The 27,023-nt window shown below is 47.2% G+C and overlaps 1 protein-coding gene across 2 annotated transcripts in view; it reads right to left on the bottom strand.

The window, feature by feature from the left end:
- Nucleotides 1-27,023, bottom strand: part of HEATR6 (HEAT repeat containing 6) — a 249,963-nt gene that overhangs the window by 84,271 nt on the left and 138,669 nt on the right. For both annotated transcript variants that reach the window (XM_069226594.1, XM_069226593.1), the window contains exons 10-12: nt 7,238-7,444; nt 3,998-4,097; nt 3,452-3,810 (exon numbers count right to left, since the gene is read on the bottom strand). In XM_069226594.1, the coding sequence (XP_069082695.1) occupies nt 3,452-3,810; nt 3,998-4,097; nt 7,238-7,444 (666 nt within the window). The remainder of the gene's footprint in view (nt 1-3,451; nt 3,811-3,997; nt 4,098-7,237; nt 7,445-27,023) is intronic.

Raw genomic sequence — 27,023 nt, forward strand, 5'->3', positions numbered from 1 at the left:
TTCTTTGTTTCAAAGTTGCAGCCTTTGGTGAACAGGGCCGCTGTCCTCGGGAGTTCTTGGTCCTTCTAGAGCAGGGCAGTCCTCTGAGGATTCAGCGGTCGCTGGTACCTGGGGAAAGCGTCGCTGGAGCAGTTTCTTTAGAGGGGGGGGGGGGGGAAGAGACAGGCCGGTAGAGCTGGGGCCAAAGCAGTTGGTGTCTCCGTGTTCTCTGCAGGGTTTTTCAGCTTAGCAGTCCTCTTCTTAGGTGGCAGGAATCCGAGTTCCTAGGTTCTGGGAGCCCTTAAATACTAAATTTAAGGGCGTGTTTAGGTCTGGGGGGTTAGTAGCCAATGGCTACTAGCCCTGAGGGTCGGTACACCCTCTTTGTGCCCCCTCCCAAGGGGAGGGGGGCACATTCCTATCCCTATTGGGGGAATCCTCCATCTGCAAGATGGAAGATTTCTAAAAGTTAGAGTCACCTCAGCTCAGGACACCTTAGGGGCTGTCCTGACTGGCCAGTGACTCCTCCTTGTTTTTCTCATTATCTCCTCCGGCCTTGCCCCCAAAAGTGGGGCTGTGGCCCGAGGGGGCAGGCAACTCCACTAGCTGGAGTGCCCTGTGGTGCTGTAACAAAGGGGGTGAGCCTTTGAGGCTCACCGCCAGGTGTTACAGTTCCTGCAGGGGGAGGTGTGAAGCACCTCCACCCAGTACAGGCTTTGTTACTAGCCACAGAGTGACAAAGGCACTCTCCCCATGTGGCCAGCAACATGTCTGGTGTGTGGCAGGCTGCTAAAACTAGGCAGCCCACACTGGTAGTCGGTTAAGGTTTCAGGGGGCACCTCTAAGGTGCCCTCTGGGGTGTATGTTACAATAAAATGTACACTGGCATCAGTGTGCATTTATTGTGCTGAGAAGTTTGATACCAAAACTTCACAGTTTTCAGTGTAGCCATTATGGTGCTGTGGAGTTCGTGAATGACAGACTCCCAGACCATATACTCTTATGGCTACCCTGCACTTACAATATCTAAGGTTTTGCTTAGACACTGTATGGGCATAGTGCTCATGCACTTGTGCCCTCACCTATGGTATAGTGCACCCTGCCTTAGGGCTGTAAGACCTGCTAGAGGGGTGACTTATCTATACTGCATAGGCAGTGTGAGGTTGGCATGGCACCCTGAGGGGAGTGCCATGTCGACTTAGTCTTTTTATCCCCACTACCACACACAAGCTGGCAAGCAGTGTGTCTGTGCTGAATGAGGGGTCCCCAGGGTGGCATAAGATATGCTGCAGCCCTTAGAGACCTTCCCTGGCATCAGGGCCCTTGGCACCAGGGGTACCAGTTACAAGGGACTTACCTGGATGCCAGGGTGTGCCAATTGTGGAAACAAAAGTACAGGTTAGGGAAAGAACACTGGTGCTGGGGCCTGGTTAGCGGCCTCAGCACACTTTCAAATCAAAACTTAGCATCAGCAAAGGCAAAAAGTCAGGGGGTAACCATGCCAAGGAGGCATTTCCCAACAAGTTGTAAATAGGAAGGGCCCAAAAACAAAAAGGAAAATTGGAAAAGTATTGTCAACCCCTTTGCCAACACCGCCTGAAGGTGGCTTCCAACTGTGGTGGGGGCAGTCTTCCAGCAGTTAGTCACAAAGCAAAGAACAACAGAAAATAAGGAGAATGAAGGCAATGCAAGCCAGAATAAAAACTAACAAGCATTTGCAACACAAGGGGTATTGCATTGGCTCAAGTTAGAGCTATTAGCGTTGTAAATTCCTAACTGAACATTTCTTGCCACATAAATTGAAAATAAGTTAGGAGAAAAAATCTTTTGTAAAAGTATTGCCTTGCAAAGCATGATGGGAGTTTTTGTGCCACCCATTTTATAGTATGTTGACTACAACACTCAGACCAGCTCATAGAGGACACCACAATAAAAATAGCATTTTAAGGTCGCTTTTGCTTTGAGGATCCTTGCTTTGCAGATTTACCAATTTTAAGTGTTTTAAGGGGACCGCCACAAGAAATGACTCTGATTAGGTAACTGTGAACAAAATGACTAGTGCTCCAATACCGCTGATCGAGTTCACTGTGTTGTGCCTGTTCGTGCTGTGAGCGCCATGGCCCCCATGCAGCCACGAAGAGATGAGACAAAAGAAAAAACTGGTTCGCCCATGCTGAAGTTTATCAGCAATCGTGCAATAGTCCATGTAACAGAGGCAGTCTGCAAGGCATGACAAAAACAGCCTCAAGGCGGGACTACCGTAAAGCATTTACCAATTACATCAAGTGATTTTTGAAAGGCGAGCCCAGGAACGAATAAAAGTGATGGACGTGCAATGGGCAAGGTTAAAAGGCCACAATACTTACAACAGGTCATAAAAAGGGAAGAAACAGGTCTGACATTAAGAGGTTGTCAGAACCAGTTTCACCAATTTGGTTTGTTTCCAGAAACACACACAACCATTTTGCACACCAGGTAAACAAAATCATTATAACAACTCCTAAAGAGAGAATAAATTAAGAACTGAAGACAGCTTCTGGGACAGAAAAGGTGTAGGGAATATTATTTATAGAGAATGAGATTGCCTGGACCTAGAATCATACTAAAAAGTGACTGGTGTTGCATATGGCAGAAGAGGTGTATAACAGTGTTTTGAAAGGGTCAATAGTTGCCCTACTATATGATATTCTGGATGACAATGACAGGACAAAAAAAACGAGAAGGACGTTAATGATTGTGTTTTTGGTGGCAAGGAAGGAACCCTGGGACAACGTATAAACATATCTGCCCAAATCAGAATATTAAACAGAGAAGATGATTAGGTTGGGGGCACATAACAACACAATGTATTTGGTACTTATCCACAAAAAGGAACTCAATATCTTGGGCATCATCTGTAGCCTCACTGAGGCTCGGAGCAGGGCTGGAAGGGACTGAAGTGCCAGGAACCGTATCTGTGCCAAGGGCAGAGATATAATATGCTCTAATTTGAGGGCTTATTGGTGCTATCAAAGAGGGGTGTAGCACCACTGAAACAGTAAGGGTTTTGTTAAAGGTGTGTTAGTAGAATGGGGTACGATACACCCACTTTGTATTCACTCCTTCCCTATTTCCTATATGATGCACATCTGATATTCCCTTTAACTTTACATTATACAAATGTGTAGGCAGGGAATGCAATAGCCAGAACGTCATCGCTAATGCATACACACTGCAATAATACATCCAGTTCACACTGAGCCAAGATTATTGCATGTTGTTTTATTACTGTTTGATTTATAGCCACAGAATGAAAGTCAATAAACATGTATGGTTAAAAATTAAAAAAGACAACATAATAGTAAATCTTACTCAAATTTCCTTACTCCTCCCCGCCACAGAAAACATGACAATAATGAAGTCTAAATTACTATTTACAATATTTAATGCTTATAAGACTAAAAAATAATATTTGATAAACGCAGCAACATACCTGTAAGGATTCCAAACGCACAGGTGATGGTTCATATACACTTCCAGATGTAGTGCTAAGATCGCAGTCTGACTGGGAATCTTCTCTGGGTTGCACCACAATTGAAATACATAGGCGAATGAGCCAGCATGGTTCTGTAGGCAAGTTATCAGAAGTCTGCGAAGGCTCTCCCTGGAGCTCTAAAACTGGTGTCTTTTGCCACCATTCAGGGTCATTTAAGCGTCGTGGAGTGGCGGTACCGCTGACTGGAAGCCCTGAAGAATTTGGCTGCTGAAGAAGCAGCTGGGCCTCTGGCAATGGAACTTGACTAGAGACCATGGCCCCCAGTAAAGTGAGGCTAGACACGCGAACATTGACATCTGTCAAAAAAAAAAAAAAAATCATAGATGCTAAGCAAAACGTACCATTCAATTTAACATAAATGCTACAAAAAGTAGGCTTTTAAGGCAGGTGTACACAGAATGAAGTATGTGTGGTGTACTAAACTGATGATAAACATATTATGTACTGAATACAGAAGCAAGGAAAATAGAGTTGAACACAAACCTTTGTGTCGAATATAAGGCTTAATCTGGTTCCACACTCTTGTGAGCAGTCCAGGTTTTAAACGGCTGTAAGGCACATTCAACACCAAGTTTGCAAGGCACTGAAATTACATAAAAATATGACAAATAACCCAACTGGTTTCAAAGCTTATCACAATCGTCAACTAGTGGGGAAAATGTTTTCAAGGGAAAGGTTAAGCCTAACTAATGATTAAACAGTAATTGCAAAAGACCAGCAATAATAAATGCACAAAAACTACTACTTAAACATAAGCCATTTCGAAATGCTTGTACCTCAGCTTAATACTGTGGCTCACATGTGCATAGTGAATCGACAGTTTGAAAGACATCTCTCTGCCTTGTGCTATAAAAAGTGTATGCCCTGCATACCGACTTGGAGAGCTTATCATACTGTAACCCACAAAAAGACTGCAAACTAAAGCAAGCAGTCCTTATTTCAATTCAATCTCAGCAAAGGAGAACCTGAAGCACTGCATCAGGGAGCCTATTCCAGCATTTAAAATTATAACTTTAAAATGTGAATTTTTTTATATCAGTAGCAACTTCATAAAAGGGAAATTTCATCTAGTGTCCTAGGTTGCAAACCTTCCATCAGCACGCCTGGAAATATAAATAACTGTGAGGTACTGCCTGTATGATATATATATATATTTTTTTTCACTGAAAAAACAAAAAAACAAAGGTTACAAGGACGTTATAGTTAGGTCCTGAATTTACTTGCACAAAACCTTAGAAAATCATCAGTTAGAGTTATTTCAAGTAACTATAAGTCGTGCCCTAAGGAAACCATAACTAGCAATAGTTTGACTGCTGATATTTCATTTATATTTATTATAATAATGACATTACAGAAATTGTCATGAGTGCTGAAATATCTGCGGTAATTACCAGTGCATGGCACGGGCACAAGTTATAGTTCCTTGAAATAACTAACTGCTGAATTTCTAAGATTTTATGCATGTAAATTCAGAACCTAACAATAACGTCCCTCTAACATTTGGTTGTTTCAGTGAATTTCTATAGTTTTTTAGCCTGCACAAGTGTAAATATAAGCAGCGCAAAAGGCCATGTGCGACAAGGGTTGGCCACAGGGCCTGACCTATGGCCAGGTCCAGCGGCCAACCCTCATGCATGCACCCAAACCCAAGCTGTGCACAGCATGAGTTTGGATGCAGTGGGTGTTTTTTTATTTATTTATTTTTTTACATTTTTCCCTGGATTTGCGAATCCAGGATCTGTGGATCCGCAAATCAGGTGAAAAAAACCCATAACTGGGCAAATCTCCCTCCCCCCCAAATCAATGCAACAAACAGAATAGCAGCTGCAACTTTTCTTCGGGTAGTGGCCAGCCAATCAGGGCCTTGTTTTTCTCCCGCATCTGTGAATCCGAATCCACAGCGCTAGATATCTATATTTTCTAATCTCTAATACCTCAGAAACTACTAAACGGATTTACACCAAACCCCAAATAGCATGATCTGCAGATCAGAATCTAGGTTTGTGCCACATTTGGTGTAATTCCATTCAGAGGTTTGGGCTGTAGGTGGGTCTTGTGGAGAGTACCAAAGTGTTTGCCCCCCCAGCTTTATTTACACCCCCGTTTCACGGATCACCCAACAACTTTCAAGACAACAGGTGTACTGACCAAAGTAACATCTTCTCAGAACTTCACACACAGCTGCCATTATTGGACTAGAACATATTCAATGAAAGAGCAAACTGCAGGGTTTTCTTCAAGCCATAACAAGACAGAGGATGACACAATATTCTTTAAACAATAAGGGAAGATAACCCGAACAATAACTACAAGAGATCAGTAGAAATCAACAGTAGGGCACTTGCTGCCAGAAATATTACAAAAAAAACCACTGAGAACGATAAATCAGGAGCCAAAGATGTGGACACAAACCTCTTAAAGCAGGCAAATAATATGCAACCTTCAATCTAAAAGCTAAAAGAAAAATATAGAGCAAAAGTTTGAAAATGTTACAGTAATAATAGAAGATTTGTTGTGAGAAAGGAAAACCAAGCCCCAGGGAACCAAGAGAAAAAAAGAACAAAATGTTTAGTTGCCGTGGTAAAAGAATGTGTGGACTGAAAGATGTCTCCAAGTTAATGACTGCAAGACAATTGCAACTGAGGTCATACTATTTTCACAGGATCTCAGAGCTGTTGTTAAGAACGGTGAAGTTTCCTGCTGCTATAACAATGAATGATGTTGCAAAGCTGTAAGTCAGAAACTTACACTTGTTAGATGAAGCCAGTTTTCTGGACATAAAATCAATGTTGATAGGTTGCATAAGTAAAGAGTGAAGATCTACACAGTGTATCATTTAAAGGAATGGAGTCTGTAGTAGTGTTTTATATCTTGGCAATATGAAGAATTAACCTTCTCTTTAATCACTTTGAACAATTAAGAAAACAAAACTGAATCATCATGAAATGAGTAGAGACCTGTAACGCAGCCATATATTTGGTCGTCACCAAGTTCCTCACAGCAATATTGAGGCACACAAAGAACAAGGGCACTTTTAGAAAAAAAGGTGCTAAAAAAAAACGTTAGAAGCTGCAAAGAAGAAAATAGTCATATAGATGGACATCTAATGAAACACTAAAAAAACAAAAGCAAGATAAGGCTGTAAAAGAATGTCTTCAAAATGTCCACAAGACGCCCAAAGATTACTCACACTTTGAAATAGAATTCAAATGTAACTTCAATCTAAAAGCTAAAAGAAAAATATAAAGCAAAAGTTTGAAAATGTTACAGTAATAATAGAAGATGTGTTGTGAGAAAGGAAAACCAAGCCCCAGGGAACCAAGAGGAAAAAAGAACAAAATGTTTAGTTGCCGTGGTAAAAGAATGTGTGGACTGAAAGATGTCTCCAACCTAATGACTGCAAGACAATTGCAACTGAAGTCGTACTATTTTTACAGGATCTCAGAGCTGTTGTTAAAAAGTTTTTCTAACACAACACTTACAAGAATCCCACCACAGACCATTAGCTTTCAACAGTGCTAATTCTATCCAAGGAAAGACATCCTCTACTAAGTCACAGAGCCACTAAACCACTCCCATACATGCAGGGTTTTGTGTGAACCAATCCTTCTCCAAAGAAAGTGCTGCAGGCATTAGTAAAGCAGGTAGCACAGAAGAAGCATCAACTGCCCCTGTGCACTAGATCAGAAATCAGTTTCACTTTTTACTCCATAGAAGGCTTACCTTAATGACTTGTGTAAGTGTCTGTGAAGAGGACTCTGCCACCAGCGCCAGCAGCAGACATCTATGCAGTTCCCGTATGTTAGAAGCAAGAGTCACAGAGAACGGAGTAAAAGCTCGCTTGTGGTCATTGGTATCTTCGGCAACTGAAAGAAACTGCTTCGAACCTTCTAAAATGGCCGATAATACTTGAAGGGCACAAGCACGGGTCTGAAACAGAAACAAGATTAATATAATCTTTGCATCCCAAGACAATAATTTCAAAGTCCACATGAGTGAATTCCCTCGCCCTGAAGGTGCAAGTAAAGAAGCACAAATACTCATATATATCATGGAAGTCAAATTAGACCATGTTGAAAAAAGAATATCTTGTACGGATCAGATTTCAAATGAGAGTCTGGTAAATACTTCATGGAAGGCAAAATAAGACCATGTTGGGAAAAAAAAACAATCTCAGATTTCAAATGAGAGTCTAGTAACATTCAATATTTTAAAATCTCTTCCACCTATCCCCGTATGTAACCAAATGCTGTTAATTGGGCTGCCCTGGATATTAAAGGGGGTATCCTAGTGGGTAGTGCTTCTTGACTGTAGAAACAGAAGACCTGTATTCCAATTCCAGCATCAACATTTTATCTCAGATACATGATTCGGGACAAATCATGTGCTCTCAGACTTTGTGTTCCCCTATCTGTCATATCAGTTACTTAGAAAAAAAATGATTATATGTAAATATCATCCATATTAACCACTAAATAGCAGCATATAAACAGTCTACAAACAAAATTAAATATGCTTAGGGGATTAACCAAGGCATAATTTCACATTAATGGTAGTGGAAGCAGGACTATATTCAACATTTAAAAATGTAAAAATGCTGCTTCATGTTGAGTTTTACTCTAGTACTAAAATATGTAAAGAACAAGTGCTGAAATCGCACATAAGAATACAAGGACTCCTTTTAATCAACCTCACACGTGCTAAAAACTGAGTTGCCCTATTGAGATTCAAATCAGTTAATTGCAGTTGGCTTATTTCAATGGCAGTTTTATCTCATTGGTTTAAAGAAGAACATTAATGACTTGCATCTGCAATATTTAAAGTAACCATCACTCTTCAGAATTACTGAAAAATGGGCTTCATTTTTTCTTACCTAATTGCTGAATTAGTACAGTTCATTTCCGGTACTTACATTTTGTTGTCCATTACCAAAAATATAATACAGACTTTCCTTTCACACTACCTGTACCCCAGCAAGATTATCACATAATTCACTTTAGCTTGTTTCCTCTGTTTGCAAAGTGAGAGGAGTTTGTAAACTCTAATGTTCATGTTAAAAAATAAGCAGCAATTTGTCAAATGACAGCCTGAAGTCTGGCCCCTGTCTGTGAAGCACTGCAAATGTGACAAGATGAAAACAGAATTTAAAGACATCTTTATTTGTTGTTTGGATTTCGGCAACCCACCAAAAATCAGCTCGTGACCCAACTACAGTTTAGGAAACACTGCAGTAATATACTCCCCGAAGCCCCTATTGCACAAGGATGCAGTCTCCTCCTCATAATAATCTTCTGCCATTAGATATGGAGTTGTCTGCCTATGGCCAGGCACAGATACCAACACCATAACCAACCTGCATCCACAACCAAGCACCCCCACACCACCAAATTGGCAACTCAAAAGCACCCATGTTTCACTGACAATGAGCTGAAGGTCATGGTAGATGAAATCATCAGGGTAGAGCCACAACTTTTCAGAGCCCAAGTCCATCAAACATTGATGGCAAGGAAAATGGACTTATGGCAGAGGATCGTTGACCGGGTCAACCCAGTGGGCACACGTCCACACACAAGGTTGGACATCAGGAAGAGGTAGAATGACCTCCGGGGGAAGGTGCGTTCCAATGGCATCCAGGCAGCAGATCGCCCTGAACAAGACTGGCGGTGGGCCCCACTTCCACCCCATAAGCTGACATCCCGGGAGGGGGAGGTTATGGACATCATGCATCCTGAGGACCTCACTGGAATCATCGGAGGGATCAACTGGTAAGTCAACAGCCCACCCAGACATCAGCTACTCCTGCCTAGCATGTGTCCCCACCACCCATCTCTCTCCAATCAACCCCATCCCACACCCCACATGACACACCACCCCACACAGTCACCCCCAAATGCACAGATACCAAGCACAATGCCAAGTACCACAACGCAACACTCCCTACACATCAGAGGAAGCCAGTCACACTTCACAGTGGAACCCCTGCATGGACAGTGTAGGAAGCTGGCTCTGTATGTACGATTTCGATGTAAGAAATGGCATGCACAGAGTCCAAGGGTTCCCCTTAGAGGTAAGATAGTGGCAAAAAGAGATAATTCTAATTCACTATTTTGTGGTAGTGTGGTCGAGCAGTAGGCTTATCAGAGGGTAGTGTTAAGCATTTGTTGTACACACACAGGCAATAAATGAGGAACACATACTCAGAGACAATTCCAGGCCAATAGGTTTTTGTATAGAAAAATATATTTTCTTAGTTTATTTTAAGAACCACAGGTTCAAGATTTACAAGTAACACTTTAAATGAAAGGTATTTCATTTAGGAACTTTGAATTAGCAAAATAGCATATACAGTTTCACACAAATGATATATAGCTATTTTAAAACTAGACAGTGCAATTTTCAACAGTTCCTGGGGGAGGTAAGTGTTTGTTAGTTTTTGCAGGTAAGTAAACCACCTACGGGGTTCAAGTTTGGGTCCATGGTAGCCCACCGTTGGGGGTTCAGAGCAACCCCAAAGTTACCACACCAGCAGCTAAGGGCCGGTCAGGTGCAGAGGTCAAAGAGGTGCCCAAAACGCATAGGCTTCAATGGAGAAGGGGGTGCCCCGGTTCCAGTCTACCAGCAGGTAAGTACCCGGGTCTTCAGAGGGCAGACCAGGGGGGTTAAGTAGGGCACTGGGGGGGGGGACACAAGTCAGCACAGAAAGTACACCCTCAGCGGCACGGGGGCGGCCGGGTGCAGTGTGAAAACAGGCATTGGGTTCGCAATAGGATTCAATGGGAGACCAAGGGGTCTCTTCAGCGATGCAGGCAGGCAAGGAGGGGCTCCTCGGGGTAGCCACCACCTGGGCAAGGGAGAGGGCCACCTGGGGGTCGCTCCTGCACTGGAGTTCGGATCCGGCAGGTCCTGGGGGCTGCGGGTGCAGTGCCTTTACCAGGCGTCGGGTCTTTGAAGCAGGCAGTCGCGGGCAGGTGGAGCCTTGGGATTCCCTCTGAAGGCGTCGCTGTGGGGGCTCAGGGGGGTCAACTCTGGCTACTCACGGTCTCGTAGTTGCCAAGGAGTCTTCCCTGTGGTGTTTGTTCTCCACAAGTTGAGCCGGGGGAGTCGGGTGCAGAGTGCAAAGTCTCACGCTTCCAGCGGGAAACTTCTGTTGTTTCAAAGTTGCTACTTTGTTGCAAAGTTGCAGTCTTTGGTGAACAGACCCGCTGTCCTCAGGAGTTCTTGGTCCTTCTAGATGCAGGGTAGTCCTCTGAGGCTTCAGAGGTTGCTGGACCCTGGGAACGCGTCGCTGGAGCAGTGTCTTTAGAAGTGGGGAGACAGGCTGGTAGAGCAGGGGCCAAAGCAGTTGGTGTCTCCGTCTTCTCTGCGGGTTTTTCAGTTCAGCAGTCCTCTTCTTCTTAGGTTGAAGGAATCTATCTTGCTGTGTTCTGGGAGCCCCTAAATACTCGATTTAGGGGTGTGTTTAGGTATGGGGGGTTAGTAGCCAATGGCTACTATCCCCGAGGGTGGCTACACCCTTTGTGCCTCCTCCCTGAGGGGAGGGGGGCCCATCCCTATCTCTATTGGGGGAATCCTCACTCTGCAAGATGGAGGATTTCTAAAAGTTAGAGTCACCTCAGCTCAGGACACCTTAGGGGCTGTCCTGACTGGCCAGTGACTCCTCCTTGTTTTTCTCATTATCTCTCCTGGACTTGCCGCCAAAAGTGGGGCCGTGGCCAGAGGGGGCGGGCAACTCCACTAGCTGGAGTGCCCTGGGGTGCTGTAACAAAGGGGGTGAGCCTTTGAGGCTCAACACCAGGTATTACAGTTCCTGCAGGGGGAGGTGAGAAGCACCTCCACCCAGTACAGGCTTTGTTACTAGCCACAGAGTGGCAAAGGCACTCTCCCCATGTGGCCAGCAACATGTCTGGTGTGTGGCAGGCTGCTAAGACTAGTCAGCCTACATGGGTAGTCAGTTAAGGTTTCAGGGGGCACCTCTAAGGTGCCCTCTGGGGTGTATGTTACAATAAAATGTACACTGGCATCAGTGTGCATTTATTGTGCTGAGAAGTTTGATACCAAACTTCACAGTTTTCAGTGTAGCCATTATGGTGCTGTGGAGTTCGTGAATGACAGACTCCCAGACCATATACTCTTATGGCTACCCTGCACTTACAATGTCTAAGGTTTTGCTTAGACACTGCAGGGGCATAGTGCTCATGCACTTGTGCCCTCACCTATGGTATAGTGCACCCTGCCTTAGGGCTGTAAGGCCTGCTAGAGGGGTGACTGATCTATACCTGTAGGCAGTGTGAGGTTGGCATGGCACCCTGAGGGGAGTGCCATGTCGACTTAGTCATTTTATCCCCACTAGCACACACAAGCTGGCAAGCAGTGTGTCTGTGCTGAGTGAGGGGTCCCCAAGGTGACAAAAGACATGCTGCAGCCCTTAGGGACCTTCCCTGGCATCAGGGCCCTTGGTATCAGGGGTAATAGTTACAAGGGACTTACCTGGATGCCAGGGTGTGCCAATTGTGGAAACAAAAGTACAGGTTAGGGAAAGAACACTGGTGCTGGGGCCTGGTTAGCAGGCCTCAGCACACTTTCAAATCATAACTTGGCATCAGGAAAGGCAAAAAGTCAGGGGGTAACCATGCCAAGGAGGCATTTCCTTACACAACCCCCTCCCCCCCCAAACGAAAGAGGATGAGACTAACCTTTCCCAAGAGAGTCTTCATTTTCTAAGTGGAAGAACCTGGAAAGGCCATCTGTATTGGCATGGGCAGTCCCAGGTCTGTGTTCCACTATAAAGTCCATTCCCTGTAAGGAGATGGACCACCTCAACAGTTTTGCATTTTCACCTTTCATTTGCATTAGCCATCTGAGAGGTCTGTGGTCAGTCTGAACTACAAAGTGAGTACCAAAGAGGTATGGTCTCAGCTTCTTCAGGGACCAAACCACAGCAAAGGCCTCCCTCTCAATGGCACTCCAACGCTGCTCCCTGGGGAGTAAACTCCTGCTAATGAAAGCAACAGGCTGGTCAAGGCCATCATCATTTGTTTGGGACAAAACTGCCCCTATCCCATGTTCAGAGGCATCAGTCTGCACAATGAACTGCTTGGAGTAATCTGGAGCTTTGAGAACTGGTGCTGTGCACATTGCTTGTTTCAGGGTGTCAAAGGCCTGTTGACATTCTACAGTCCAGTTTACCTTCTTGGGCATTTTCTTGGAGGTAAGTTCTGTGAGGGGTGTCACTATAGATCCATATCCCTTCACAAACCTCCTGTAGTACCCAGTCAAGCCAAGTAATGCCCTGGCTTGAGTCTGGGTTTTTGGAGCTGCCCAGTCCAGAATAGTCTGGATCTTGGGCTGGAGTGGCTGAACTTGGCCTCCACCTACAGGGTGTCCCAAGTAAACCACAGTTCCCTGCCCTATCTGACATTTGGATGCCTTGATAGAGAGGCCTGCTGCTTGCAGGGCCTTCAAAACCTTCTTCAGGTGGACCCAGGTGATCCTGCCAGCTGGAGCTAAAGACAGCTGCATTAAAGGACACCAAGCAAGCAAGGACTTGATTCACCAACCTTTGGAAGGTGGCAGGGGCACTCTTTAAACCAAAGGGCATAACAGTAAACTGATAATGCCCATCAGGTGTGGAGAATGCTGTCTTTTCTTTTGCTCCTGGTGCCATTTTGATTTGCCAGTACCCTGCTGTCAAGTCAAAGGTACTTAAGTATCTGGCAGCACCTAGTTTGTCAATTAATTCATCTGCCCTTGGAATGGGATGGGCATCTGTCTTGGTGACAGAATTAAGTCCTCTGTAGTCCACACAAAACCTCATCTCTCTCTTTCCATCTTTGGTGTGAGGTTTGGGGACAAAGACCACTGGGCTAGCCCAGGGGCTGTCAGAGTGCTCAATGACTCCCAATTCCAGCATCTTGTGGACTTCCACCTTGATGCTTTCCTTAACTTGGTCAGACTGTCTGAAAGTTTTGTTTTTGACAGGCATGCGGTCTCCTGTGTCCACATCATGGGTACACAGGTGTGTCTGACCAGGGGTTAGGGAAAATAGCTCAGCAAACTGTTGCAGGACCTTCCTACAGTCAGATTGCTGTTGGCCAGAGAGGGTGTCTGAATTGATCACTCCAGCAACTGAGCCATCTTTTGGGTCTGTGGAGAGGAGATCAGGGAGAGGTTCACTCTCAGCTTCCTGGTCCTCATCTGTTACCATCAACAGATTCACATCTGCCCTGTTGTGGAAGTGTTTGAGGCGGTTCACATGGATCACCCTTTTGGGGGTCCTGTTAGTGCCTAGGTCTACCAGGTAGGTGACCTGACTCTTCTTCTCTAGCACTGGGTAAGGGCCACTCCATCTGTCCTGAAGTTCCCTGGGAGCCACAGGCTCCAGAACCTAGACTTTCTGCACTGGCTGAAACTCAACCATAGCAGCCTTTTGGTCATACCAAAACTTCTGGAATTGTTGGCTGGCCTCAAGGTTTTTACTTGCCTTTTCCATATACTCTGCCATCCTTGAACGTAGGCCTAGTACATAGTCCACTATATCTTGTTTAGGCTCATGAAGAGGTCTCTCCCAGCCTTCTTTTACAAGAGCTAGTGGTTCCCTTACAGGATGGCCAAACAGAAGTTCAAAGGGGGAAAACCCTACTCCCTTCTGAGGCACCTCTCTGTAGGCGAAAAGCAGACATGGCAAGAGGACATCCCATCTCCTTTTGAGTTTTTCAGGGAGCACCATGATCATGCCTTTCAATGTCTTGTTAAACCTTTCAACAAGACCATTGGTTTGTGGATGGTATGGTGTGGTGAATTTGTAAGTCACCCCACACTCATTCCACATATGTTTCAGGTATGCTGACATAAAGTTGGTACCTCTGTCAGACACCACCTCCTTAGGAAATCCCACTCTGGTAAAAATACCAATGAGTGCTTTGGCTACTGCAGGGGCAGTAGTCGACCTAAGGGGAATTGCTTCAGGTTATCTAGTAGCATGATCCACTACTACTAGTATGTATTGGTTCCCTGAGGCTGTGGGAGGTTCAAGTGGACCCACTATGTCCACGCCCACTCTTTCAAAGGGGACCCACACCACTGGAAGTGGAATGAGGGGGGCCTCTGGGTGTCCACCTGTCTTACCACTGGCTTGACAGGTGGCACAGGAGACACAAAACTCCTTGACCTTCTGGGACATGTTGGGCCAATAGAAGTGGTTGACTAATCTCTCCCACGTCTTGCTCTATCCCAAATGCCCAGCAAGAGGAATATCATGAGCTAAGGTCAGAATGAACTTCCTAAACTCCTGAGGCACTACCACTCTCCTAGTGGCACCAGGTTTGGGATCTCTTGCCTCAGTGTAGAGGAGTCCATCTTCCCAATAGACTCTATGTGTTCCTGTTATTTTGCCATTGGACTCTTCAGCAGCTTGCTGCCTAAGGCCTTCAAGAGAGGGACAGGTTTCTTGCCCCTTACACAACTGTTCCCTTGAGGGTCCCCCTGGGCCTCGGAGCTCAACCTGATAAGGTCCTAACTCCATGGGCTCAGTTCCCTCAGAGGGCAGAACTTCTTCCTGGGAAAAGAGGTTCCTTTTTCTTGGTGTGTTGAAGCTGGTTCCCCAGTCTTCTTTCTTTTTCTCTTGGAGGGTTGGGCCCTTTTTCCAGGCTCCAACACCTCTTTTTCACCCTGAGCCTTGCACTGTGCCCTTGCCTTGACACACACCAGTTCAGGGATACCCAGCATGGCTGCACAGGTTTTGAGTTCTACCTCAGCCCAAGCTGAGGACTCCAGGTCATTTCCAAGCAGTCTACAAGGATATTTGAGGAGACCACCACCTGTTTCAGGCCATTGACCCCTCCCCACTCTAAAGTTACCATAGCCATGGGATGTACTTTAGTCTGATTGTCAGCGTTGGTGACTGGATAAGTATGTCCAGTCAGGTATTGACCAGGGGAAACCAGTTTCTCTGTCACCATGGTGACACTGGCACCTGTATCCCTCAGGCCTTCTACACTTGTCCCACTAATTAAGAGTTGCTGCCTGAATTTTTGCATATTAGGGGGCCAGGCAGCCAGTGTGGCTAAATCCACTCTACCATCAGAGACTAATGTAGCTTCAGTGTGAACCCTGATTTGCTCTGGGCACACTTTTGATCCCACTTGGAGACTGGCCATTCCAGAGTTAGCTGGAGTAGAGTTAGAAGTGGAACCTTTCTTGGGACAGGCTTTGTCTCCAGTTTGGTGTCCTGGCTGATTACAGCTACGACACCAGGCCTTTTTGGGATCAAAGTTTTTACCCTTGTACCCAAAATTGGATTGTGAAGAGGCTCTGGGCCCTCCCTCCTGAGCAGGTTTTTGGGGCCCTATAGAAGACTCTTTACTATTTTTCCCTTTGGATGTCTCAACACTCTTCCCCTGGGGAGTCTTTGTGACCCCTTTCTTTTGGTCACCCCCTGTGGAAGTCTTGGTCACCCTAGTCTTGACCCAATGGTCCGCCTTCTTTCCCAATTCTTGGGGAGAAATTGGTCCTAGGTCTACCAGATCCTGATGCAGTTTTGAAACAATTACTTAACAGGTGTTCTTTCACAAATAAATTGTACAGCCCATCATAATCATTTACACCACTGCCTTGAATCCAACCATCCAGTGTTTTTACTGAGTAGTCAACAAAATCAACCCAGGTCTGGCTCGAGGATGTTTGAGCCCCCCTGAACCTAATTCTATACTCCTCAGTGGAGAATCCAAAGCCCTCAATGAGGGTAGCCTTCATGAGGTCATAGGATTCTGCATCTTTTCCAGAGAGTGTGAGGAGTCTATCCCTACACTTTCCAGTGAACATTTCCCAAAGGAGAGCACCCCAGTGAGATATGTTTACTTTCCTGGTTGCACAAGCCCTCTCAAAAGCTGTGAACCATTTGGTGATGTCATCACCATCTTCATATTTAGTTACAATCCCTTTTGGGATTTTCAACATGTCAGGAGAATCTCTGACCCTATTTAAGTTGCTGCCACCATGGATGGGACCAAAACCCATCTCTTGTCTTTCCCTTTCTATGGCTAGGAGTTGTCTCTCTAAAGGCAATCTTTTGACCATCCTGGCTAACAGTAGGTCATCTTTACTGAGGCTGTCCTCAGTCATTCCAGAGGTGCTGGACTCTCCTGTGAGAGAAGCAGCATCTCTGACTATCACAGTTGGAGTCAGGGTTTGAGGAGCCCTGTCTTCCCTAACTAGGACTGGAGGTGGGAATTCCTCCAATTCACCAGCTTCCCCCTCTGGGAGGTCATCCTCAGAGGGGTTGTTCTTGGCAAACTCTGCCAAAAGCTCCTGGAGCTGTATTTTGGTAGGGTTTGAACCAGTTCTAATCTTTTTTGTTTTGTAGAGAGACCTTAACTCTGACATCCTAAGATTCAGGTAAGGGGTGACGTCGAGTTCCATCACATTCTCTTCTGCATAAGACATTATGGGGGTCATTCCTACTTCGGCGGGCGGCGGTCGCCGCCCGCCAAGCAGGAACCGCCGAATGACCGCACCGCGGTCAAAAGACCGCAGCGGCCATTCTGGCTTTCCCGCTGGGTGACCGCCAGAAGGCCGCCCGCCGGCCCAGCGGGAAACCCCCTTCTACGATGAAGCTGGCTCCGAATGGAGCCGGCGGAGTCGAAGGGGTGCGACGGGTGCAGTGGCACCCGTCGCGATTTTCAGTGTCTGCAAAGCAGACACTGAACATCATTATGGGGCCCTGTTAGGGGGCCCCTGCACTGCCCATGCCTGTGGCATGGGCAGTGCAGGGGCCCCACGACACCCGTTCCCGCCATCCTGTTCCTGGCGGTTTTTACCACCAGGATGGCGGGAAGGGGGGTCGGAATCCCCATGGCGGAGCTGCGAGCAGCGCCGCCATGGAGGATTCTTTGGGGCAGGGGAAAACCGGCGGGAAACCGCCGGTTTCCCTGTTCTGACCGCAGCTTTACCGCCGCGGTCAGAATGGCCCCAGAAGCACCGCCAGCCTGTTGGTGGTGCTTCCGCGGTCATTGGCCCTGGCGGTCCATGACCGCCAGGGTCAGAATGACCCCCTATGTTTCTAAAAGTTGGAATACTTTTTAAGAATCTAAAACTATGTCTAGAACTTAATTCAAACTTTTAAACTCTAAAAGAATTTCTAACAGGGACAAACACAAATCAGTTTCTAATGACAGTTTTTGGAATTTAGTTGTGTGATCAGGTATTGGCTGAGTAGTCCAGCAAATGCAAAGTCTTGTACCCCACCGCTGATCCACCAATGTAGGAAGTTGGCTCTGTATGTACTATTTCGAAGTAAGAAATAGCATGCACAGAGTCCAAGGGTTCCCCTTAGAGGTAAGATAGTGGCAAAAAGAGATAATTCTAATGCTCTATTTTGTGGTAGTGTGGTCGAGCAGTGGGCTTATCAGAGGGCAGTGTTAAGCATTTGTTGTACACACACAGGCAATAAATGAGGAACACATACTCAGAGACAATTCCAGGCCAATAGGTTTTTGTATAGAAAAATATATTTTCTTAGTTTATTTTAAGAACCACAGGTTCAAGATTTACAAGTAATACTTTAAATGAAAGGTATTTCACTTAGGAACTTTAGGATCTTTGAATAAGCAAAATAGCATATACAGTTTTCACATAAATGACATATAGCTATTTTAAAACTAGACAGTGCAATTTTCAACAGTTTCTGGGGGAGGTACGTGTTTGTTAGTTTTTGCAGGTAAGTAAACCACCTATGGGGTTCAAGTTTGGGTCCAAGTTAGCCCACCGTTGAGGGTTCAGAGCAACCCCAAAGTTACCACACCAGCAGCTCAGGGCCGGTCTGGTGCAGAGGTCAAAGTGGTGCCCAAAACATATAGGCGTCGAAGGAGAAGGGGGTGCCCCGGTTCCAGTCTGCCAGCAGGTAAGTACTCGCGTCTTCGGAGGGCAGACCAGGAGGGTTTAGTAGGGCACCGGGGGGGACACAAGTCAGCGCAGAAAGTACACCCTCAGCGGCACGGGGGCGGCCGGGTGCAGTGTGAAAACAGGCGTCAGGTTCGCAATAGGATTCAATGGGAGACCAAGGCGTCTCTTCAGCGATGCAGGCAGGCAAGGGGGGGGGGAGCTCCTCAGGGTAGCCACCACCTGGGCAAGGGAGAGGGCCACCTGGGGGTCGCTCCTGCACTGGAGGTCGGATCCGTCAGGTCCTGGGGGCTGCGGGTACAGTGCCTTTACCAGGCATCGGGTCTTTGAAGCAGGCAGTCGCGGTCAGGGGGAGCCTCAGGATTCCCTCTGCAGGCGTCGCTGTGGGGACTCAGGGGGGTCAACTCTGGCTACTCACGGTCTCGTAGTCGCCGGGGAGTCCTCCCTGTTGTGTTTGTTCTCCACAAGTTGAGCCAGGAGCGTCGGGTGCAGAGTGCAAAGTCTCATTCTTCCGGCTGGAAATGTGTGTTGTTCCAAAGTTGCTTCTTTGTTGCAAAGTTGCAGTCTTTGGTGAACAGAGCCGCTGTCCTCGGGAGTTCTTGGTCCTTCTAGATGCAGGGTAGTCCTCTGAGGCTTCAGAGGTTGCTGGACCCTGGGAACGCGTCGCTGGAGCAGTGTCTTTAGAAGTGAGGAGACAGGCCGGTGGACCTGGGGCCAAAGCAGTTGGTGTCTCCATCTTCTCTGCAGGTTTTTCAGTTCAGCAGTCCTCTTCTTCTTAGGTTGCAGGAATCTATCTTGCTGTGTTCTGGGAGCCACTAAATACTCGATTTAGAGGTGTGTTTAGGTCTGGGGGTTAGTAGCCAATGGCTACTAGCCCCAAGGGTGGCTACACCCTCTTTGTGCCTCCTCCCTGAGGGGAGGAGGGGCACATTCCTATCCGTATTGGGGGAATCCTCCATCTGCAAGATGGAGGATTTCTAATTAGAGTATTGGCTGTCTGTAAGGAAATGCCTCCTTGGCATGGTTACCCCCTGACTTTTTGCCTTTGCTGATGCCAAGTTATGATTTGAAAGTGTGCTGAGGCCTGCTAACCAGGCCCCAGCACCAGTGTTCTTTCCCTAACCTGTACTTTTGTTTACACAATTGGCACATCCTGGCATCCAGGTAAGTCCCTTGTAACTGGTACCAAGGGCCCTGATGCCAGGGAAGGTCTTTAAGGGCTGCAGCATGTCTTATGCCACCCTGGGGACCCCTCACTCAGCACAGACACACTGCTTGCCAGCTTGTGTGTGCTGGTGAGGACAAAACGAGTAAGTCGACATGGCACTCCCCTCAGGGTGCCATGCCAACCTCACACTGCCTATGCAGTATAGATAAGTCACCCCTCTAGCAGGCCTTACAGCCCTAAGGCAGGGTGCACTACACCATAGGTGAGGGCACAAGTGCATGAGCACTGTGCCCCTACAGTGTCTAAGCCAAACCTTAGACATTGTAAGTGCAGGGTAGCCATAAGAGTATATGGTCTGGGAGTCTGTCAAACACGAACTCCACAGCACCATAATGGCTACACTGAAAACTGGGAAGTTTGGTATCAAACTTCTCAGCACAATAAATGCACACTGATGCCAATGTACATTTTATTGTAACATACACCCCAGAGGGCACCTTAGAGGTGCCCCCTGAAACCTTAACCAACTACCCGTGTAGGCTGACTGGTTTTAGCAGCCTTCCACACTCGAGACATGTTGCTGGCCACATGGGGAGAGTGCCTTTGTCACTCTGTGGCTAGTAACAAAGCCTGTACTGGGTGGAGATGCTTATCACCTCCCCCCTTGCAGGAACTGTAAAACCTGGCGGTGAGCCTCAAAGGCTCACCCCCTTTGTTACAGCACCCCAGGGCATTCCAGCTAGTGGAGTTGCCCGCCCCCTCCGGCCACGGCCCCACTTTTGGCGGCAAGGCCGGAGGAGATAATGAGAAAAACAAGGAGGAGTCACTGGCCAGTCAGGAAAGCCCCTAAGGTGTCCTGAGCTGAGATGACTCTGACTTTTAGAAATCCTCCATCTTGCAGATGGAGGATTCCCCCAATAGGGATAGGAATGTGACCCCCTCCCCTTGGGAGGAGGCACAAAGAGGGTGTAGCCACCCTCAGGGCTAGTAGCCATTGGCTACTGCCCTCCCAGACCTAAACACACCCCTAAATTCTGTATTTAGGGGCTCCCCTGAACCTAGGAACTCAGATTCCTGCAACCTAAGAAGAAGAGGACTGCTGAGCTGAAAAACCCTGCAGAGAAGACGGAGACACCAACTGCTTTGGCCCCAGCTCTACCGGCCTGTCTCCCCACTTCTAAAGACAATGCTCCAGCGACGCTTTCCCCAGGACCAGCGACCTCTGAATCCTCAGAGGACTGCCCTGCTCTAGAAGGACCAAGAAATTCCCGAGGACAGTTGCCCTGTTCACCCAAGACTGTAACTTTGTTTCAAAGGAGCAACTTTAAAACAACTGCGTTTCCCGCCGGAAGCGTGAAACTTGCTACTCTGCACCCGACGCCCCCGGCTCGACTTGTGGAGAAACACTTCAGGGAGGACTCCCCGGCAACTACGAGACTGTGAGTAGCCAGAGATGTGCCCCCTGAGCACCCACAGCGATGCCTGCAGAGGGAATCCCGAGGCTCCCCCTGACCGCGACTGCCTGCTTCCCAGATCCCGACGGCTGGTAAAGACTCTGCACCCGCAGCCCCCAGGACCTGAAGGATCCGAACTCCAGTGCAGGAGTGACCCCCAGGAGGCCCTCTCCCTTGTCCAGGTGGTGGCTACCCCGAGGAGCCCCCCCCCTTGCCAGCCTGCATCGCTGAAGAGACCCCTTGGTCTCCCATTGATTTACATTGGAAACCCGACGCGTGTTTGCACACTGCACCCGGCCGCCCCCGTGCTGCTGAGGGTGTACTTTCTGTGCTGACTTGTGTCCCCCCCAGTGCCCTACAAAACTCCCCTGGTCTGCCCTCCGAAGACGCGGGTACTTACCTGCTGGCAGACTGGAACCGGGGCACCCCCTTCTGCATTGAAGCCTATGCGTTTTGGGCACCACTTTGACCTCTGCACCTGACCGGCCCTGAGCTGCTGGTGTGGTAACTTTCGGGTTGCTCTGAACCCCCAACGGTGGGCTACTTTGGACCCAAACCCCGTAGGTGGTTTACTTACCTGCAAAAACTAACTAACTCTTACTCCCCCTAGGAACTGTGAAAATTGCAGTGTGTCTAGTTTTAAAATAGCTATATGTGATTTATTTGAAACATATATATGTTATTGTGATTATTCAAATTTCCTAAAGTACCTACCTGCAATACCTTTCATTCTAAGTATTACATGTAAAATTTGAACCTGTGGTTCTTAAAATAAACTATGAAAAGATATTTTTCTATACAAAAACCTATTGGCCTGGAATTGTCTTTGAGTGTGTGTTCCTCATTAATTGCTTGTGTATGTACAACAAATGCTTAACACTACTCCTTTGATAAGCCTACTGCTCGACCACACTACCACAAAATAGAGCATTAGTATTATCTCTTTTTGCCACTATCTTACCTCTAAGGGGAACCCTTGGACTCTGTGCATACTATTCCTTACTTTGAAATAGAGCATACAGAGCCAACTTCCTACAGTCATCCTGCCAAGATTTGTATCACAAATGTGTGCCAATTCCATTCAGTTAGTGCCTTATGAGGGCAAGCACATCCAATGAGTAATGAATATGGTAATCCACAAACATGTTCTAGTAGCCAGCTCCTGCCACCATCATCAGTTCGCCTGAGGTGTCAGGGCATTGTCATCTGTGTTTTCCCTAAACTGAGCCTGGGGAGATGAGATAAGTCCTCGTTCTGCTGCCCTGTACTGTACGTGTAGTCAGGCACAGTGGGGCAAGATGTCAGTGTTGTAGATCTCACTGGCTTAGTGGGCATGCTACCTACCCATGCAGGATTCAGTTGATACAGGTGTAAAGGTTTTGTTTCCCTAAACAGCCACATGAAGTTGGCAAGTACTGGACATGTGTGACTAGTGCGAGTCACATTGAGTACATGTGTACAATTGTAGCACTATCAGCAGTACAGATCAGCATTGCTGTAGTCTGGCCCATGGTGCCCCTCTGTTGTAGCATGTATAGGTGATGGCATGGCATGGCAGCAGATGATGATGATGATGATGATGATGTTACACTGTGTGACTGTTGTACTGGCATTGACTCATTGCACCCTGTCTCTCTCTCTCCCACCCTTCTTCCCTTTCCTCCTCTGTCTTTGTGTGCATCGTAATCAGCTGGCGAAGGAGAAGGGACACCAGCAAGTGGGGAATCTGCAGCCCACGGGACCCAAGAGGCTGACTCCAGCAAAGCCAAGGGCACCAGTGGGACAGAGGGCGAGGGGAGTGCCAGGGGGAGACAGGATTGACCACACCATCATCAGATTCCTTCTCAGATGACGGCTCCCTGGCGGTGGCAGACCCATCTGGGACCACTCCAGTAACATCCTTGTTCGCCACTCCCCTTTCCAGCACTGCCCTCCCTTTAGCTCCCCACCCAGTTGCCCGTGCCTGCTCACCCAGGAGGGTGGGAATCTCCTTCATCACAGGTACCTCTGCCCCCACCCCAGTCAGCCCTGATGCCCTCAATAAGGAGGTTATTGACCTCCTGAGGTCCATCTCTGTGGGACAGTAAACCATTGTGAATGCCATCCAGCAGTCCAATGCGTTCCTGGAAGGCATTAACGGTGCCCTGGCTCGCCTGCATAGATCATTTCAGGTTCTGGCATCCTCATTGACGCAGCCAGTGTCCCTCCTCCTTCCGTCCCTCCTCCAACTACTTGCTCCCATTCCCACATCCGTCTCCCCTTACCCATCCAAGGCACATTTCCTGACCCACATAGATTCACATCAGACACGGTACGCAAGGACAGTCATAAGCACCACAAACACCACCACTGCCATGCATGCGCACACACACACACACAACATTCAGCTGCAGACATGTCAACATCCACTCCCTACACTGACTTCCCCCACTTCCTACACTGACTCCCCCACCATCACCACCCTCAGAGCCACTACACCACTCACACCTGCAGTGCCCTCACTGCCACTGTCACATCAGACCCGCACACAAGCACCCCATACATCACATGCGCACTCAGAACAACTGTCAACACCCCAACATGCAGCACACCCACCCTATCTGAAGACACCACCACAACATACATTCACACATCCCCCCTGCATCTCCAGGTACATCTAAACACCCACAGTCACCCACCCAACAGTCATGCAGCACACACACGGATCCAAATCACCTCCACGTAAGTCTCCTCACAACCACCCCCTCTACCTCCACTCCCATTCCTTATTCCCATGACAGTCCCCGTGCCTATGAGAATTTGCCCTGTTCCCCACCAGTGACCTTGTCCCTGCCCCCCCAAAGCAAACTGTTACCCTCCGCACATCTCTGCCTTCCACCTCCCAGTCCTCTCCTGGCCGTCACCCTGCCCCTCCCCACCTAAGACTTTCGCCTCCACCAAGTCAGCTGTCACCGCTCCCAAAGCCAGACCCAGACCCACTCCACCCAAATCAAAGTCCAAGCTCAAACTCCCCACCCCCTTCCAAACCTAAGGACCCACCCTCAAAATCCAAACCACCACCCCTACACTCCCCCCCACCCACCATGAGGTGCCTGCATGCCCCATTGTTGCCCCTGCCAAGTGTAGGGCAGCAGTTTTCAGTCAGGAGTCAAGTTGGGCCCTCATTCTGCGCCCAGTGTGCAAGAGGCACAATGGACTGGGACCCCATTGTACATTGTTTAATTTGTTGCCTATGTTGTTCATATATATATATTCCTTCCACATGTATGTGTGGTGTATATAAGAAGGGGAGGGAGGGGGAGGGAGAGAGAGAGAGAGAGAGAGAGAGAGTGAGTGAGTGTGTGTGTGTGTGTGTGTGTATATGTGTGTGTGTTGGTACAGGTGTTTGTTTGCGTTTGTGTTTGGGCATGGCTTGCTGTGCCGTGTGTGTGTACTAATATCCTTCCCTCCAGTGTGTGCTAGGCGGGTGTACTTACGGATGGCGTCTTTATCGCCGTCACTGCTCCTGGAGTTCAATAGCCAGCAGGAGCATTGAGAAGATTTGCAATTCGCATGCCATGGCACCTGCAGATGTGCCTGTGTTCCTGAAGGTGAGTGTTCCCTTTTGTGTGATTTGTTTTTGCCAGGAAATCCTGGAGGTGTGTAGCCTCGTAATTGGGTCGTGGGAAACAGCCTCACTGCTGGACTAAAAGTGCCTGCCGCCGGCTGCAGTGGTCTGTCCGCAGTGGCAGTTTGAGCAGCGACGTTGCTGTACTCTCTTGGTTTTATCCTGTGCTCATGAAATGGCAGTCTGCTCCGTGGACCGCCAAAGTCATAATGAGGGCTTCAGTGTTGTGTTTGTTTTGGATGTAGAAAGAGTATTAGTGTCCTGACAATTTATTTCTGGCTCGACAAGACGACCAAGTTCATCAAAGGAACGCTCAATAAAAAAACATATATATATAAATCAATATTCACATCGACAGGTTAAAAGAGTAGTTCCCAATCTGTGTGCAACGGCACCCCAGTAAGCTTTAAAACACACGTTTGGGAATCACTTATGCATTTAATGTGGAAGGGTTAGTTAGCTTCAGTTAAACTAATTAGACTTAAATGCATGATGTCTATGATTTGTAAGTGACATGCCTAAAACTGGAAACCTAGTGTGTAATTGATGGCATGTCGAGGGAGGCGACCTCGATAGTTCACTGGATCCCCGCGTTCCAACACTCCCAAACTAAGCGGAAGACGTCCGATTTATTTTGTTTGACTTGCTGATAGTTTAGTATTTTTCCGAATGCATTTTACACCAATGCAAGTTACGAGGAAAGTAAAGTCACCCTGTCTCTTTAACTCACTAAGTGTTATCAAGTATTGACATGTGTGCTTGAACCATAGGCCGTTCCAGTGCACATTTCTTCTGGTACACATACATTTTCAGCTATGTCTGCTCTCCCTGGTCACAGGCCATTAAAACACCATACGCGTAATGCCAACATTTGGAAACAAGAAAGAGAGACTTTGAAAAAATAAAAAAATCAGGGGAATTTATTTGACTTGCATTGGAGGCACTTTTAGGCAGTGTTCAGCTAAAATAAAGCTGTCTTCGTTTTAAGAAATTGTGAGTCATCTCGCTGAGTCAGGTGTGTTGGCAGATATGACTTCAGTAGAAATTAAGTGCATGCAAATATTCTTCGAACACAAAAACAATTTGACAATGGGGCCAACATGCATAGGGGTGCTACCCAGTATACTGAGTGGGATAACAACGTTTGAGGGAGTTCTCTAAAAAGGCTTTGACAAAGAAGTGTAACTAGGACTGCTTTGTTAGATGCACTACCTTAGTTATATGATATACCCTACACAAAAAAGACCGACTTTCAGACTAACATCCTTGATTGAGACACAAGCACTCAATGCACTCTCACAAAATATCCTCCGTTATAAAACCTTTAGCTAAGGGAGGAGGACTTGTCATTATGGATTGTACACCTTATGACAAAGAAATTCTGCAAGAACCTCAGTAATACTTTATATTATGTGATTTTAGTGTCTCTGCCCCTTGAACATATTGCACTTTTGGTTTGGACATTATTTTGAGTGCGTGCCTGAAGCGTTGCAAGGGCCTGGAATTAGTAACCGGTTCAAGGCCTTGCTGATAGCAATCTAGTGCTACACGGATATCTCTTACATAGAACTACAGTGGTGCCCCAGCAACAGGTTGAATGCATTTTTGGCAACATGTGGGGAAATGTAATTCTATTCGTACCAACTCTGAAAATTCCAGTAGAGTTCTGGCTCTCTGTAACATCAGTGTTCTACATGCAACACTTGTGTCTGGCAATTCAAAGCACCCACCTCTTCCGGTGTGTCCTGTCACCTCACCTTTATTCTTTCTCCCAAAATCCACCACAGTTGCGAAGTCAACATGCACCCTACTCCAGTCATTCTCTCCTATCCTCCCCCCTCTATTCCTTCCCACCCAGTATGTGACAGTCACTCAGCCGGCCAACCACACTCCAAAGTCAAGTACCTTCCCCCAGGACCCAACCTTGGCGCTGCACTCTGCCGGACACAGAATAACGGATGCTGTGGCCTACAAGTGCTGCAGTGTTTTGTTGCTTGCCATTAAGCAATGTTGATTGGTCTTCCCTGAGGTAGCTTTCAAGGCTTTAATAGTGTTTATCCTCTCCATAGACTTCAAGGATTTCTAAAACACTAGACCGCATCGTAAACACACTGGCAATGTTGGGTGTGGGCAAGTGAAACAGTATCCTCTGTGAAAGGGGAATTCCTCAGCCCTTGTTCAACACAGTTACAGCTAAATTAAATTGTGACAACAGTGTTTAGAATGGCTCTTTGACGTAGAAATGTATGACAACAAATCATCATCCCTTAGCCATGCTGATGCATCATGAAATCTGCCGGCAGGTCAGATGGGAGACTTATGATAGTAGGTAGCTTGAGGCCTTTCAGCAACATCACTATGTAGTGCCCTCCCTGGAGACGCCGC

Source organism: Pleurodeles waltl, chromosome 3_2, assembly GCF_031143425.1.
Source record: "Pleurodeles waltl isolate 20211129_DDA chromosome 3_2, aPleWal1.hap1.20221129, whole genome shotgun sequence".
Taxonomy (NCBI): domain Eukaryota; kingdom Metazoa; phylum Chordata; class Amphibia; order Caudata; family Salamandridae; genus Pleurodeles; species Pleurodeles waltl.